At 33.4% G+C, this 18,490-nt stretch overlaps 1 protein-coding gene across 1 annotated transcript; it reads left to right on the forward strand.

Moving 5' to 3' along the window:
• The first annotated feature begins 1,170 nt into the window (after positions 1 to 1,170).
• On the forward strand, positions 1,171 to 9,981 carry LOC137833014 (aldehyde dehydrogenase 22A1-like). The gene is made up of 10 exons (XM_068641411.1): positions 1,171 to 1,755; positions 1,836 to 1,924; positions 3,754 to 3,880; positions 4,718 to 4,868; positions 5,119 to 5,222; positions 5,305 to 5,383; positions 5,684 to 6,025; positions 8,367 to 8,572; positions 8,841 to 9,024; positions 9,355 to 9,981. The coding sequence occupies exons 4-7, from the start codon at positions 4,830 to 4,832 to the stop codon at positions 5,762 to 5,764; spliced, it is 303 nt and encodes a 100-aa protein (XP_068497512.1). The 5' UTR covers positions 1,171 to 1,755; positions 1,836 to 1,924; positions 3,754 to 3,880; positions 4,718 to 4,829; the 3' UTR covers positions 5,765 to 6,025; positions 8,367 to 8,572; positions 8,841 to 9,024; positions 9,355 to 9,981.
• The last annotated feature ends 8,509 nt before the right edge of the window (positions 9,982 to 18,490 follow it).

Consider the following 18,490-nt stretch of genomic DNA (forward strand, 5'->3'; position numbering starts at 1 on the left):
TCAACATCCGTAGTTATTTTTGAACGGATTGAAAGCAAGATAACGATTTGAGTTACAGTAAAAAAAATATCAATATAAAAATTAAAACACAATTAACAAAATTAACATATAATGATTCCACCTAGATTAAAAAAAAGCTGACATCCTATACATAACTAATATATAATTATTTAAAATATTTAATTTTATATAATTTATTTTTATTACAATATGATTCAAAACAATATACAATAAACAATATATTTATTATTCTATTTTGATATAATAAAGAAAATTATATAAAATAAAAATAATACACACACATATATATATATATATATATTTATAAAAAAAATAACAAGACAATGCCTTTCCTAATATTGTATAAACTTGTATTATCTAAATGAATGATTGAATACGTTGTTAGTATGTTATTAAAATTTAATTATATTGTAATCCAGCAATCCAGCTAGGATGAAGTTTTTGTTGTTTATATGTGACTACTACCGTGTAGTACAAGCGTACAACACTACCCGGGTAACAACACGATCCAAATAGTTTCCTTTATCACCCGCTAAACCTTCTCATTCCTTCACTTCTCCAACCATTCTTCTCAAAACAACAAACCAAACCAAACTCTGCCAAGCTTCTCTAAACCCTAGCCAAATCATTTTCTCTGAATCTGCTTTGAAGTTCTTCCAATGGCGTTTAGGTGGCCCTTGCTCATTCTAGCACTCACTTTCGTCATCTGCAAGTTCTTTCTCTTTCTTTTTCTCATTTCTCCCAAGGTTCCTTCCATTGATGTCCACTCCTCCGATGGTAATCTCTTTTTTTACTCCTATTGCACGTAAATTTGTTGCCACACTGAGAATGTAATGTTATTTGTTTTTTAATTTTTTTTTATTACTACTGCTAGTATTATCACAGTGGATTATGGGAATCAAATGCAAGAGAGCGGCTTCATATATGTGAGTGTTTCTGCATCTACAATTTTATTTTTTCAAATTGCTGGATATGGTTTTCTTTATATCGATTTGTATGCTTTCGCGTTTTGTGTGTGATAGGTGTAATTTCGAATTCAGATTAATTGAAAATGCATGGGTGTATTGTTGTGAAAGCAAGAGAGATGGAAAATATTTCATATACTGTGTAAAAGTGAATATATACATAAAAAGAAAACCACCCAGGCTTCTAACAAAAAAAACTAACAGCATGCACTAATATCCCCTTAGACTTAGGTACAGCCATAAATTTAGGACGAACGTCGGAAAAAGAATAAACGGAAATAAAGATCAGTACGCGAGGTGACGGAAGTGACAAAAGGGATAGATTCGATGTGTTCACAGTCTTGATATCGAGAAGATTATTCTTTAGAGTTTTAAGTTGAAGACAAGTTTCTTGATCTTGACACGCGTATGAGAGGCATACAGCGTATGAGAGGCATAATATGTATGAAGACGACTCCAGATTTCAGAGGCAGTGTCTAAATCCACCATCTTGTTGAAGATCTGCGAAGCAAGCAGCCATGCTACGATTAACTGGTCCCGCTGATCGTAATGAAGAAACTGAGGATTAGGTGTAGAAGAAGTACTGTCAGCAGAAGAAAGGAAGCGTGGAGGAACAGTGGAACCATCAAGAAATCTGAGAAGTTTGAGGCCACCAATCGTCGCAAGTATTTGCTGTTTCCAGACCAAAAAGTTGTCTTCATAATCTATGGATGTAGGAATTAGCTTCTTTCCGACGTGGCACTTTGAATATTATTTATTGGAATTAGAGGTTTGTAATTTGGCCTTTTTGTGTTGTGAAGAATATGTATATGGCTGATTCGATGTCATTGATGATTGATTCCTAATCAGGTGCCTCCAAGGGGAACGACAAATTTCAATGCTAAGAGCCTGCTACCATGAAATATTTGGGCTATGTTCCTGCGTTGACGCTCGATGAGGTTTGTGAGCCTATGCTGACAAGGAACTGATAGTTTTATGCATGGTTTTAGTAACTAGTTTAACCAACATTTTTTTCTTAATTGTTTTTCTTTCGGTATTTTCTGTTTAGAAATTTTTATATCCAGGAATAAGAATGTTGGAATTTTCTGTGGCTTAAGAAAAGTTGGAGTAGTCTATGAGGTATGATGATAAACTAATTATATCAGAAATATGCTCATCGTGCTGAAGTTGACATGGCATTAGCTTCTAGCTAAACTTGTATGTTAAAGTTTCATTTTTGGCATTTTGCATACCTGTCTATGATGAAATCAAATTCAACGGAATTCCATTTAAGGTGTATGGTTTGGTTATTGATCTTAAACATGAAAATTCCTTCTTCCCGCCGTTGACAACCTTTGGTTTTCCTCTGTGTATTATTTTTCCTGCATATGAATGTTTGTTAAGCCTGTACTTGGCAGAGAGGACAGAAATAGAGGGAAAGGAAAGGAAAAAGATAAGAAGTAAGTGGAAAGAAAAATGGGTTTAAAAAAAATTCTTTGTTATCAATGATTTATTAATTATTAATATTAATAATATTTTTTAGTTATTTATTATTATAATAAAAAGAGACCCTCTCAATTTTTAGCAACATAATCGAGAATGTGTATATTACATTTTTGCATATTTCTTCACATAAGTTCAGCCCCTCCCTCATCTCCTTCTTTCTCCCTTTTTTTTCACACATCCACTTGTCCAAACAAACCACCACCACCACCCACATCCTCCATTTCTTCAGACATCCATCCTCCCCTCTTTACATCACCCATTACATGCCAGGGTAGAGTGACAGTTATAGGTGGAAGTAAGCCGAGTCAAGCCTAACCTCGCACAAACGTAGTGCAATGCCAAAGGGCTTGACTCATGCTCGGGCATGTAAATTTTTAGAAGCTGATTCCTTCTATTGGCCGAATCCTAGATTTTTAGCTGCTTCAGCTTGATCCTTTAGTCAATAATTTATTTCTTTGATTGAAAAAAAAAGTGAGTTAGTTACATGCTCTCACACACATGCACACAAGCTAGTCAGAATTGAACCAGACAATCCTACGACTTTCAAATCTAATGCTACCTTCCGATCCCTTGCATTCTGAAGATCTTTTCTGAGCAATTTCATGGGATCACTGTGTAAACTTGTAAAAATACTGGAATTGGTGTGCTTCAATGAGTTAGGCACCTGCAATGCTGACAGGTTAGTAACCTGAGACATAAGTCGATGATTTTATACCAAATCTGAATTCATTGTCCTCTGACCCAACTCAACTAAACACTTTCAACTTCAATCTTCCAGTCCGTGAATCTTTGTTCTTCGTCCTAACGTGCAGTCTAAGCCTTTGCTATTCATCCTTATCTGCTGAAACTTGTTTGAGTGGTTTATCTAGTTCTCTGTACTTAGCTTCAGTTCCAAGAGCTCCACTTCCATTTTTCTGTTCATCTGTTTTGCCCTTCACTTTTACTTCTCTGTTCTCCTGTTTTTCTTTTTGCATTTTAGCTTCATATATGTTGTCTAGAATCTATGTATTTTACATTGTAGGGTTTAGCTTGTAACTTTAGCTGAAGTTCTGACATGTGACTGTTGAATGAAGAATAGGATGAAATAACTTGAGTGCAAACTGAAAAGCCACTTGGCTTAGATGTTATCCCTAAGAACACTTACAAAGCCACAAAGAAGATATTCAATTCACAATAACAAGTTATTGCAAAATGTTTATAAAATTTTGGTTGTCAATTTGACTAGGTTCATGACTAAAAGTATGGCAAGAATTAACTATAAGTGTGATGCATGTATGAATAGGTAAGGGAGCAAGTAGAGAAAGTACGGATGGCTCACAAAATGCGGGCAAAGACGAGCTTCAAGCAAAGGCGCCAGTTTTTGTGTATACTTTTGAAGTATATAATTAAACATCAAACAATATATGCGAGTAAGTGCAGTTCTTCTTCATGGTCATTGAAAGAAGATTTAAGTGTTAGTAATTTTTTAACTAACACGATGTGGATATTCTAGGAACCATCCTAGTGTCTTTTGGTTCTAGCTATCACATGGTTTTATTCATTATTCTAAAATATATATGAATTATACTTATTGCTTAAGAATATTAATAACTTTCATGACTATATTTTAATTCGTGCGCTTTAACCAGAAATCTTCACGTGATACTGGGAAGACAATGGAAGATGCCTCTTTTTGGAGAAATAATGACAACGTATGAGAAAAATAGAAAAATTGGTTGCTGTTTTTGTAAAGGATACTGTTTTAAAGTAAAACAGAGAAAATAAATGAAGAGAATGATTTTATTGAATGGAAGGATTAGTTATTTAATAGCCTTACAGCAATTGAAAATACAAAAACATGCAAAAGAGTGCAACCTATGCAATAGACAGAATAACAAATATCTACATAAAACAGAATAACAAATATCTTTAACTGTTATAGGGTGAGCAATGCCTAAAGCCTGAGTACCGGTGTCTGTCTCAATCTTCTCTCTCTCTTTCTTCAGTTTGGGCCTAAAAACTAGTAGATCTATGCATATCTTTTTCTTCAGCAATTGACACTTTCTCCCTTCTTAAAGTACCTGTGGTAGATTATCTTTCTCAGGTTTTCTTAATGTTCTTATAGGTTATTGTCCTGAAATTGTACAGTTTTATAATTTTCCACTGATTATTTTAGGAAAAGAGGTATTACTCTTTAAATTACAGATTTTTTTAATGCATTTTCATGACTAGTTTTTTTGTTTTGTGATAAATAAAAAAACTTACAGATCTTCTGGAAGAGCGATGTTTCATAAGAGAGCCAGAGTAGAATAACATCCCCTTGGTGTTATCGGTGCCACTGTGTCGTGGAACTATCCTTTCCAAAATATTTTTAACCCTATGTACAGCAGTGTTTCTGGAAATGGCATTGTGATTAAGGTATAAAATGACATAATATCTGCTATCTACCCTTCTAAAATTGTTTATTCCATGAATGAATGCCCTACGTCTTTTTAAGAATAACGTTGTAGACTGGTATGCTTTGATAGTGATTACAGTACATTTATTGACAAACTTGTATTAAAACTGAAATTGTTCTAAAATTGTTTAATACCTGCTCTGCTTTTATTAGTTGCTATAAAATTTATGTTTTCAATTTGAACAGAAATCCATGTGATTCTGTTTGTAGGTTTCAGAACTTGCAAGTTGGTCTGGATGCTTTTACTTCCGAATCATCCAATCAGCCCTTGCTGCTATAGAAGCTCCTGAGGACCTTGTTGAGGTGATGACAAGGTATAGCCTTATTTTGTACCCTTCCTTCTTCCCTTTGATTTCAGTAACATGCATCTATTGATAATAGAACTTTTCTTACCAGGTTTGCTGAAACAGGAGAAGCACTGGTATCTTCTGTTGACAAAGTCATTTTTGTTGGATCATCTGGGATCGGCAAGATGGTATGATTTGGCAGTCATTTCTAAATTGTATTATATAATAGTAATAATGATTTTTTTTTCCCAATTCTACAAAATAAGTTTCTGAATGAGTTAAGCATGGTAGATGTTTAATAAAGAAATCCAAGTGACTACACAGTCATTGTTGAATCTGCTTAAGCCCATTCTGTAGCTAGAAATAAAGGAAAGTAACTTCAAAGTTGCTGTAGAGCTCTAGTTTAGAGTGATGTCTTTGAGGTAGAACGCATGCACGGGATAACATCCACCTTTTAATTCAATAGGTGCTCTGATAATTTGCTACAGATAATGAGCAATGCTGCCGAGAAACTTATACCAGTTAGTTATCCTGGAGCTTCGTGGAAAAGATTCATTTATTGTTTGTGAAGATGTAGATGTGGATAATGTATTAATCTCTTCCAACTTGGCTGGAAAATGTTAACCTTGCAACTTCATGGAATGTTCAGTCTTGAATGCCATAGTTTTAAATGGCTGATCTGCTGAATATAGGTTGCTCAAATTGCTGTCAGGGCTGTTCTTCAGTCAAGCGGATAGAACTGTGCTGGGGCTGAGCGACTTTATGTCCACCGGAGCATTTATGCATCCTTTGTCAGTAAAGTTACCAAAATTATAAAATCTGTTGCAGCTGTAAGTTTCCTTTTAAACATATAATTGGTAAAATGTAACTGCTGCATCTTTCTTTTTAAGTCAATGAGTTTTTTTAACTACATGTGCTTGCACTTATTGTTACAGAATTGCTATTTCAGCAATCAATCAGCTTGTCTTTATATCTGTTCTAGTCATGTATGAAATTCTGGGACCTTGATAGGAACTAAGCATTTGTTACAGAAAAAGATAGGGATAAACCCCAATCTTAGAGAGCAAGAATAACTCAACCAGAAACAGATAATAGAATCCAAAATATGATTCATGATATGTTTACCTTGTCCCTTTTTATGTTGAGTTTTTCCTTTACTTTTTTTTTTCATTTCCCTCCCTTTTAGTAGCCACAATAAGCTTTTCAGAGTTAAACTATATGCTTACTAAAATACTGGTTTTGTATGTCATCTCTCTTGAAACAGATACATGTGAATTTTTATATCTTTAAACGCTTGAAATTGATATGTAATTAATTTAATTTGCTGATCAACTAACAAATTGGTAGATTTTACTCAATTTATTCTTTAAGATGTGAGCAAATTACTTGTGGTATCCTCCAATGTTATTAAAAAAAAGTTTTTCCTCAAAATAAAGATTAAGGAATCCGGATTCATGACTCGGAGATAGGGAAAGGGGTAAAAGGGTGAGGAACTTAGATAAAGCCCACATATTGCATTATAGTTGAGAATTGGGAACGGCTATACTTACACATGGACCAGTCCATAGGGTTTGACCTCGATTCATATTGATCAGGGTCAAAAAAGTCCCCAAGACCAAGACACCTACATAAGAAAAAATCCATAGAACAAAAAATACCCACAAAAGCCCCATGGACTAGGGTCAACCCATGGACCAATTTTTAAAGTAAATTTTTTTATTTAAAAATGAAAACTAAAAAGAACATACTTAAACAAATCTTTATACACAAATAATATTTAATCAATTAAAATCCAAATTAGTATGGGCATGGTTAGGTTGGGCCTAGGTTAAGTTAGGTGAGGGTAGAACCATGTCAAGATAGGTTAAGTCCAGTCAAGTCAGGTCTAAATCAAACCTAGATAGGGTAAGGTTAGGGTTAGGTCGGGACCATGTCAAGCTGGTTGAGATGGACTGCTTAAGTTAAGTTTGGTCGAGTTTAGGTCAGGCCTAGCTGGGTTTGGGTCTAGGTTAGGTTGGGTCAAGTCGGGTCCAAATAGGACTAAGCTAGGTCAGACTCGCATCAAGCTAAGTCCAAGTTGGGCTGAGTTCAATTTGAGCCAAGTCAGGCTGAACTGAGATAAGGTTCACTCAAGTGGGACCCAAATTAGGTCGAGTTGGTCCTAGGTTGGACCCACATTGGCCAATGTCAGGTCAGGCCAAAGTTAAGTCGGCGCAGTTAGGTCAAGTGGAGCTGGACCAAGCTCAAGCCAAGTTAGCTCAGACCCAAATTAGAGTGAGTTGGGTTCAACCCAAGTCATGTTCAGCCCTAGTCTAGAAAGGTCTTTTCAGATTGGACCCAAGTAATACAAGGTTGGGTTGGGTCGAGTCTAATACAATTTAGGTTGGATTGGACCAAGGTCATCTTGAACTAAGCGTTGGATGACCTAGTTCAATATTGGACCAATGGGTCAAACTCGTGCAGACTCATGTTAGGTTGGGTTGAGTCTAATCCAGGTCAGGATTAGTCAAATTCAATTGAGCTTAAGTCATGGTTGGTCGGGTCGAGCCAAGGTCAAACTGAGTTGGCTAAGTTGAAGTCAGATTGAGTTATGTAGAACCAATATCAGGTTGGGTCTAAGTCAAGATATGTCTTCTCAAGTTGGACTCATTTCATGCAAGGTCGAATTAGACCGAATTGAATCTAAGTCAAGTTGGGATGAGTTGTGTCCAGACAAGTTGAGTTGGGTTAATACAAGTTGGGTTGGCCTCAACCTTATAATTAAATTGTAAATAATAAAAATTAATTTATAATTAGTATAAAATATTAGAAGTCAATTTACAATTTAAAACATTTTAAAGACTTGTATTCTAAAAAGTATTTAAGAGTTAATTAAAGTTTTATTTTAATGGTGTAGTGAGTTAAATTTTCTTTAAGCTAACCCAAACCCCTTTGAGTAGAGGCTTTGGATTTGAGACTTTTTCAACCCATCTATTTGCTCATTCAATAAAAAAGAAGTTTATTCTAGGATTTGGTTAGAGTTTATATGTGGGTGATTGCCCAAATTCACAGTTGCAACTGTACTATCAAGAACCTTTTTCACTTATTATTGGAGAATAGACGTCTCCCTCATAACTATTTAGTATTAAGAAGTTCCTTTCCTAAAGCTTTTCAGTTAATGATTTCTTGCAGGGCCCACCACTTGCTGGAAAGTACGATATGGGAGCTTTATGTATGTATGCGCATTCTGAGAAAAGCTTGAAGGCCTTATAAACAAAGGAGCTGAAATCATTGCACGAGGAAGTTTTGGACATATAGGTGAAGGTGCAGTTGATCAATATTTCCCCCCTACGGTGATTGTAAATGTGAATCACTCAGCGAGATTAATGCAGGAAGAGGTAGAAAACTTGGTGTTCTCTGCCATAATAATTTTTTCTGTGGTTGTTGTTATGTGTTACGTAAGCCATCTATGTTGCATTTTAATTATAGAAGAAATTGTTCATATCTTGACTAGAAGGCATTGGAGATTTTTAGATATGGATAATTGTGTCTCATGTCATATATGTAATGCAACTATGCATTTATATTCAAGAATATCTTTCTCTGAATTTTGTATGCTTCAAAAGCTGCCTACTTAATTCATCAGTGTATTTCAATGACTTCCAGGCATTTGGATCAATCATGCTAGTTATGAAATTTAGCTCCGATGAAGAGGCTTGCAAAGGATTCAAAATTTGGGCTGTGATGTGCTGTTTTCCCATGCAGTCAGAGCCGTGCTAGAGAGAAAGCTTCCCAGATACATTGTGGGATTGCTGCTATTAATGATTTTGGTGCAACATACATGTGTTAGGTAAAATTTATTTTATTATTTTATCGTCATTTCTTAGAAGGCGTTTGACCCTAAAGGACATTAGTAAGAGTGATATGATCTATGCTTTTAATTTACTGTCTACTTTGCCTCAAAATGCCTATTTGAAAGGAACTTCTAGTAACCAACAATATTTATGAATGTTGTATAAGTAGAGTTTAATTATTTTTTTGGTTTTTTGGCTTGTAATTATGCAGTTCTTTTAGCCAAATGGCCAGGATATATTCCCTACTTAACCTAGGTTACATATAATTTATAATTATAATTTCCACTGAATTAAAGAGTTGTATTGTGTAATTTCCACTATTTCAGTCGCTGCCATTCGGAGATGTGAAACAAAGTGAATTTGGACGATTTGGTGGTGCAGAAGGTTTGCAGGGCATGCTGCCTTGTAAAAGCTGATGTTGAAGATAGATGGTGGTCATTCATCAAAACCGTGATACCGAAGCCTCTTCATGTTATTCTGGAAAACCTTTCATAGTTATATATTATTGTACTTCGTTAAGAGTGGAAAGATATACTGAGATGGTTTTTTTCTCTGCTCTATATCCTGTAGCAGAAAATGGATTTTAGTTTCAGGAATCGCTTGTGGAAGCACTATTGAGCTCAGCCTATGGGACCTTTTGCAGGCTTGGTTAACGTGTTGAGAATCCTTACTGAAGAGCTCTATACGTGGCAGCAGAAAAAAGAAAGATGACGACTAATCGTGTCAGGACGGGTAACATTCCAAATGGTTCATATTCATATCATTATGTTCAAATAATTGAGTGCTTTTGGTTTGTCGTTTATTCCCAAGACTCCAACTGTAATTTGGGCAAGCCATTACTACCTACTGCCATGTTGCTGTGCTTATTCGCTGACAATCCTGGGCTTGTCTGATGAACGATTATATGGATTTTATTTTATATCAATATGTTATGAAATTACACCATACCACTATCATGATGGTATCTTTTTCTTTTATTAAATAAATCGATATAGCTATGGGACTCGTTGACGAGGAGGAATGATGACCAGGGCTTGGGGCACCGTCCAACGACGCCTGGGTAAGGGTGCTTTGCCAATTACTACTGGTTCTTGTGGTGCTCCACTCTAGACATTGTTGGGTGAAAAACAGTGACTCACCAGACAAGGAATAGGGTGGTTCTTGTGTTCAATTAATTACATTCAGAAAAGGAAGGGTGTGCAATTATACTGTGGAAGAATATGGTTGGGGCTTACGAGTTCTCTGGGTTTAGAAATTTATTTTTAATCTTTAATCAATGAAATGACTCATTTGCAAAACTGTCACCGTTAAAACAGAAGGATTTTGAAAACGTGTTCTAGTTTTGGAAATTCCAAACAAATTGATATTTGTCTATCATGTTCTTGTTTTAAAAACTTAAAATTGGTTGATGAAGGTATTTACCCCTTTTATAATGAAGATATGTGAAGTCAAAAGTGAGCACTAGATTTTTGTTTTCCACTTTACACACCTTAAATTTTAGATAAAGGAAAACTATTAATCAAACAAGCTCGTCTTTTGTATCATGAAAATTTACGTTTATTTGTGATTTGGCTAAAAAATCACCGACTTGTGTTTAAATTTTGACATTCATACATAATTACTTAGTATATTATTTAGTTATTAATAGTAAATATGCATTAAAATTGCCAAGAAAAGTCGTAATAAAGTTTATTTTGTTTCAGAGTAGGAAAGTACAAAGACGAAATAATATAAAATTGGAAAATTTGCTTTCTTAGATTGCAAGTGGATATATTTAATAGTTAACTGTGGCTTTACATCCGAACTATTAATTTGAAGTGTTAGTGACAGTGTGTATAACAAAAGACAAGGGATTTGAAAATTTGGAAAAGATGTAAATAAGCAAAGTCAATAATTCTCATACACAAATCAAACAAACCATCGAACCAGTATCCAAAATGAAAAAAAATAAAAAATAAAAAAAATAATCGAATCATGATCAAAATCCCATTTAATTTTATTTATTTATTTTTGATAAAAAAAAAAAAGTAGCCTTTGCTGAGAGCTGAGAATTGCACGATGGTCAGATAGATGTGCGAATATAAATAGTATAGGAATAAGGGAGCTAATGGAGGATTTAATGTGCTGCAACTGCAAGTGGTCTAGTCTTGTTATAAATTCTATTTTGCTAATAAAAAGCTTCCTTATAAAAGAAGACAAATATTTCCATTTTAATTACGATGAAGAAAGAAGAATACAGTGGAGATCATTTGTTGCTGCATTAATGTCAGTTCTTATGGAGCTCTTTATTACAGCTGTTGGACAATTCTTTTATTGGTTCGCTTTGATGTTCGGGGAGACAAACTTGAATACTGTATCTTTAGATTTACTTTTTAATAAATAGTATGTTACAATAGTAAATGATCTGGTCTAATACTTTTTTAGTTGCTGCTAGCTTTGTTTTATTCTGAAAGAATAATTAAAATATATATTCAGAATTCTTGGAGTAAAAACAGATTCAGATCCCTTGCCTTTTGGAGTGGCAAAGGTTTCAACTTTGATATGTTAGAGTGTAATTCTGTTTATATTGTTAGGATAGTTGCACTTCTTTAATTAAAACATATATAATTACAATGAATACAGTATAAAATAATATTTTTAAAAGAATACGCCATTTTTAAATTGGATTTTGAGAAACCCGATTTAAAAAGTTTCCTTTTAAATCAATTAGTATTTTCTCATCAATTATAAAAAATAATTTCTTTTTGCAGTGTCATTTTTTAATCGATTTTAAAATTGATATAAAAACTTCAAAAATAGCCAATTTAAAATAGATATATTCTAATAATAATTAGTTTTTGTCATATGTTTAAATTTGGGGAAACAAATGCTAAAATAATTAATGAGATGGGATCAATATCATGACAGCTTCACAAAATAGAAAACGATTATTTGATACTTAACATATAGATGAGAAGATACATCAGTAATTAATACTATTGATAATATGAATAAACTAGAGCAACAAAATCGATGTGTAATTAATGTGACTATTGCTTAGATGCTGAGGGAATTTTAATAAAATACATTATATCTGGAACTTGTACTGCAAGTTTAATAATTCAATAAGACATAAAACATGAATTTGTTAGGGTTGTGATAGTGTAAGAGGTTTTGATAAGTTGAATAAAGTAATAGATTTAAATATTAAAATTAAAAGGAAAAGATATCAACTCCGATTCATTCTTTCATCAACATTTTGTAATAGAAACAAAGCCTATGTTTGCTTACACCTGTCCTTCCAAACCCTACCTGGTAGGAGCCATGTGGTTAGGTCTCCCTTTATATCTGTTATTTTTTCTTTTTATTTCAAAAAAATTGAATAGATTTTGAAGATGGTGTTCTGGAAGGCACAATTTTTAATACAGTTCGTATGAATTGGCAACATGCAGGATAAGGTTTATGGAAAGAACAGGAGCTAAGGGCCAAAGACTACTTATTGCATCGCTGAAACATGACACATTATAAAGCAAGGTGGCGCAGAACACAGAAATTTCCACAAGATCTTCACTGCCGGAACTATCAATAATTAAACTCCTTGTCAGAAATGATAAGTTCTTTTTCCTACCATAACAAGAAAATTGAGAGATACATTGGTTGCTTAAAAAACAAAATACGAATCTGACAAATGACATTGCCATAACTCCATGTTTTACGGTATTTTTCTGTCATTTACAAAGTTGCTTTCGATGACAATCTCTGTAGCAGGTGCTGAAGGACACAGCAATCATTAGTTTAGTGACTAAGCTAAAAGACGAGCCAAGAAAAGAGCGAATATTGAGAGTTGTATCCCATTCTTCCTCCTCCGCCAGTACCCTCATATAATCACGTGCTCTTCTCTTTCTTATTTCAGTATTTGCCGCCTCTATAATGTAATGTAAGTTTATCATTAGAGTTGTTTAAGTACGATTATAGAAAAATCTTATAGGATTAAGACTGATAATAGAACAATAATATGTGAATAACCTAATAATGTAAATAACAGAGCAGCACTTTTATAGATGATTATAATGAGGTGCTGGAATCTTAAGATTAGGTATTATTGAAGAAGATTTTTAGTTCTTGTATAAGCATAGGAACATCCTTGAAGTCCCTTTTAATTCATTTTACTTATTGCCAAAAATCCCAGTGCAGCAGTTAAAAATAGTTTAAGCCCTAGAATAAATTGAATTGCGCAACATCCCTTTGTGAATCTACCCATTTGACCAAATATTTAAGAATGGTGTTTTTCCAAGCATTTCTACATATGCATCTTTTTTTTCTAGAATCAAGAAAATAAACTCTTCAAGATGAAACTGTCCAAGTTGTTCTTACTATATCGCCATATAAGATATGAAATTAATGTAAAACCTACAAATTCTGAATAAGATGACAGAATATTATAGAAGAGTAACAATATTTACAGTATCTATCTATCTAATCATTGTGATATTTTTTATATGTAGGGACGTTTAAAATGATAAAAAAAATGAGAAATTGAAAAAAATGAAAAATATGGTTAGTCTGTGGCCAGAAGTGTTTTATATGTGTCGTAAATGCCACACAACTCCATTACTATTTGTAAATGTGTACTTTCACGTTGAATACTAGTCTTCTTTTGTTATTGAATGAAGAAAATATGGACAAACTGTTCATAACATGAAACCAAGGAGTCGGGATTTCCTATGAGTTGGGGGAGGAACACTATAGCTTTGTGCTCCTGTTGCAGTTTCTTTGTTCAACAATCCAAAATCTACTTATTAAGAATAAAAAGTCTTGTCGGCAAGTAACTTCAAAATCCATGTATATGTGCTCTAATTTTGCATCATTTCAACTACAAACTGATGAGCACCATCATTTTCTTTCTCAATAAAATTTTAAATTTTAAAATGTTGAATATGTGGTGATTCCTATCAGACAATCTCACATGTAATCTCTATTCTGATCATTATATATGACAAAAAGACATGCACCTGTCCATGTAGGTATGTTAGGGATACATTATAAGTGCAAAGAATTAAGGTACTTCACAACCATTTTTCTCAATAACCGATCAACATATCCAATACTACTAGTGAGAAATAGCTTCAGTATTTATATTATAAAAAATTATAGCTTTGACTTCAGGTGACAACAGTAGAGTTTTTTTATCAACAATAACTTAATGAATTAAAACAGACATTTCAGAAATATCCCAGTAAAAAAAAATTCAGAAAACACAAAATCTAGGCTTCTTCGTCTTTAACATAACACAAAAAATCTTAAGTTACAGCGTGCTGTGGTTCTTCACTCCCAGCCTCTATAGGCTCTACCACCACCCTACAAAACAAATGGTACAAAGCTACACCTAAAAAGCTAGGCCAAAACTGATAGGTTTGAAAACACAGATTCCAGCTTGACAATCTTCTACCAATCGGACTTTGCACTACAAGTAAGTGCTGGACATAACAGAACCAAACAATGCCTAGGCTCCACAATTATGCAGCAATTATGCAGCAAAATTATGCATAAAACAGCTAGAGACTGATGCCTTTGTACCTAGGACAGATTGTGGCAGCAGCAATGGCTTACAACTTGTGCCCAGATCTGTTCTTGGTCTTTCCTTGATATTAATACTAGCAAAATCTGCCACGCCATTCCTCTATGCTCTGGTGCTATACACATGGGTAGGTTTATAGTTATAGTTACAAACTTATTGTGGATTTGTAGCGAAAGATCATATCATTTAGAGAAAATATAAAGTTATAATATAGACTGTACAACTTTATCTAGTCCTGGTTTTATGACTAGTGCCATGGATTGAAGATAGACATGACCAAAATTCTGGGAATGAATGTTTAGATAACAAAATCACAATAATATGCATCATATATATCTATGAGATTTTGATGTTCTTTGACGTATATCTAAATCATTTTATTACGAAGTGTTGTTAGAGTTTAGGGAAGATATATCTGATTTTGTTGTACTTTGGATTCTGTGTAAATGGTGGGCTACTGTTGAGCTTACAACATGGTTATGTTGAAATTACAATCAGAATAGAGTTAGTGGGGAAACAAAGTGCCGATAAAAAAGTAAAAATAAAAAGTGGGGAAACTAAGTCATGTTATACAACTAAAAATTGTTTCACAAATGCTGCTATAAACTATTGTATTGAATGATAGGGAACAAAAGTGTGTAATGATGAGTGTTTTATGCAGGTAGTAAGTAGTAAGAAGAGACAATATGTTTATACATATTATTCAGGACAAAGTTTGAAAAGCCAAGTTAAAGTTTGGAAAGCCAAGTTAGTAGGTGGGACTAGGTTTGAACACTGCATAATTTATTTTTTATCAAAAAAAATTAATAAAATAAAACTAAATACTTGAGGATTATTTCAATCTTTATACATATTTAATGTTATTTAGGATAAGATGCACGACATTATTGTATAATGTAATATTTAAATTTTAAGATATCAATATAATCATAAATTTTTTCCTGTCCATACTTAGAATTTAAGTGATCAGAGCAGGTTAATGTTGTATAATCATGACCAGATTAGATGAAAGGTATAATTTCATTTTTTTTTATAGATAATTTTTTAAAAGGATTGGGACACCCCAATGTTTTCATATATACCATTTTAAAAAAATAATAATAATAATTACAGACTTATCCTTCTAATGCCCCCACATTCTTACCTCTCTCCCTGCCCCCATCAAAGACATAATAGCTATTCAGGATAGCCCTTATCTTTGTCCTCTCGTTTCACACTAGAATTGAACCTGTAGCTGTATAAAATTTTTAGCCCAAATTTTTAACCTCAATGTTGGCACTGCACTCATTCAAAATCTGTGTTGAAAAAATAGCTAAAATGTATAAACCTGAATCTTGACAACCAACCGAGTTAATAATGTATTTATTAGCATCTAACCAGTAAATTCATGGAGTTTGACAATTTCATTTGCAAGAGAATATTTGTAACTCCTTATGTACATGGTTAATTTAATGCAGTTGTAACTAATAACGACTCACTTCAAATGCATATGCCTCTACACAAACCCACCCTAATGTGCCAATTAATCTTTTTTTAAACTAGGTTGCTTTAGGAGTCAATGGACAAGATAAAATCTATATCAAAATGTTGATTAGTGGCTTCGTCGAGCATAAAATAAAGGATGCAATATGCCAATGTGATAGTAATAAAAGTCTCAGAACAAATGGGTATAAGTTTGGATTCATATAAAAATTTCTGGATCATAATCAAAGTGAAAATCATACAAGTCGTACAACATTTTTACCTTAGTGGAAATATTACAAGGGGATGCTACACATAATTTATAACACTTACCCTAAGGTAGAAAACCCAATTAGTTTATAGGAATTTATACTCATCTCACTAGTAGGCTATGTGTATAAAATTGAGTCAAAATTTCTAGCAAATTGACTAAAACAAGTCCTTCTAATGATGGCTCTCAATCAACATTTATAAAGGGGAAATGTTTAATGGATAGCATTGTAGTTGTCAAGGATGAAGGAAAAAATGAGTTATATAGTGGTAAAGGTAGATTATGAAAATGTATATGACTCAGTAAGATTAAATTTCTTTTGGTACATGATGGAAAGACTGTACTTCTGTTGGAGGTGGATTAAATGGATGAGTGCGTGTTTATAATTATCATCTATTTTAGTTTTGGTAAATTGAAGCTCCATTCAAGAGTTTAAACCACCAAAAGGTTTAAGACAATGAGATCTTATGACTCCGTTTTTATTTTTAATAGTAGGAGAATGATTGTCTCGAATAGTAAATGAGGCTACTAAGAAACAAATTCTTTGAAGGTAGGAGGGTATAATAGTTTATATGTTGCAATTTGTTAATGATATCTTGTTTATATGTGAATCTAATTTGCAAAATATCCTCGTCATAAAAGGCATTTTAAGATGCTTCAAAATATCTTTCTTAAAAGTAAAGGTTGGTAATACAAGAGCAATGTTTGCATAGGTTCTCAGAAGTCCAGAACTCTAGCATTATGAATCTACCTTTTACATATCTAGGTTTACTTGTGGGAGAAATCCTTGAAAAAATAAATCATGACAAATTGTCCCTAGCAAGATATGGAAAGGAAGATGCCTATCTTTTGCTGGGAGAGTCTGCCTAATAAAATCGATTATAACTTTTCTACCTCTTTATTACCTCTCAATTATAAGACACCGTCAACTATTACTCTTGGAATTACAAGGATCCAAAATATTTTTTTTTATGGGGATGGGGTCATGAAAGGAGAAAAATAGCTTAAGTTAGATGGGCAAAAATATAATATCAAGGAAAATGAGGGGGTGAGCTAGAAGTTAAAGACATAAAGTTACTTAATATAGCCTTACTAGCCAAATGGAAGTAGAGGTCAAGTATGGAAAAGTAGGGCCTATGGAAAGACATCTTAAAATCCAATAATGGATTTTGGAGGAACATAAACAATAAAAGTAATAATAGGTATGAATCATGATGGTGGAGGGATCTACACATGGTATGTTAGGAGGGTGAAAAAGGTGGTGATTTGAGGAAAATAGATACGTAGATTCAAGGACACAAATAAGGTTTTGGAAACACAACTGGTATGAAAAACTCTTTAATGTTTATATTTTCAAGATTAATTTAAGTATAAGAAAGACTTCAAGATGCATAATCAATTTTAGAAGGCAAAAACAATACCTTTGACTCAACATTCTTGTCATTAAAAGATAACCTAAAAAGGGAAATAGTGATAGACAATATACTATATAATCATGTTTGATATAGTATATGATATGTAACTATGAAAAATCTATACTAGAACTTGTGCTCAAAGTAGTGTAACACGTTCCATAAAGATAACTTTTTGTACTGAGATTAGGATGTATGCAAAATAATACCCATACCTATATGCCTAACAATACTTCTATCATATTACAATTTTGCAAACTAACTTGCTTTAAAGGAGTTTGTCTATGTTAGCCAAAATTCCTTACAGTGGTCCTTGGATTTAGTATACGCAATCAACACACTAGAATTCTTCCCACAGATAAAGGGAAGAGATCATGAGCACCAACATAAGTGAAGGAATTAGTCACCTTGGCAACAACGCACATGAAAAATGCATCTTACAATGAAATCAAGACAAATACATGTTGTTTATGGGAATTTCTTAACAATGATGTTTGTTTTATATGCTTGGAGAACTATTTTAAATCACAACTCTTGTTAAGATTTTTCTCCCAAATTCTCACTTGCTTCTATTGCTACAATGTTATGTATCTTATGGTAGGGATGACAAAGTGAGCTAGGTCGACTTGTCATCCCACCTCATTTAGATGAGACGGTGGGTCAATCTTTTGAACCCGCTAGCTCGTCTTATTTAGGCGGGGCAGGTTAATCTTTTAATCCAGTCAGCCTGTATTGGCTTGATCTGCATAACCCGTTAACCC

This window comes from Phaseolus vulgaris, chromosome 6, assembly GCF_000499845.2.
Source record: "Phaseolus vulgaris cultivar G19833 chromosome 6, P. vulgaris v2.0, whole genome shotgun sequence".
In the NCBI taxonomy this organism is placed as follows: domain Eukaryota; kingdom Viridiplantae; phylum Streptophyta; class Magnoliopsida; order Fabales; family Fabaceae; genus Phaseolus; species Phaseolus vulgaris.

Bases quoted from the DNA above. Each gene is read 5' to 3' on its own strand.
- LOC137833014 (XM_068641411.1), top strand. From the start codon at position 4,830: ATGTACAGCAGTGTTTCTGGAAATGGCATTGTGATTAAG. The intron at 5,223-5,304 runs GTATAGCCTTAT...TTTTCTTACCAG, and splicing joins CTTGTTGAGGTGATGACAAG to GTTTGCTGAAACAGGAGAAG. The intron at 5,384-5,683 runs GTATGATTTGGC...AATTTGCTACAG, and splicing joins CATCTGGGATCGGCAAGATG to ATAATGAGCAATGCTGCCGA.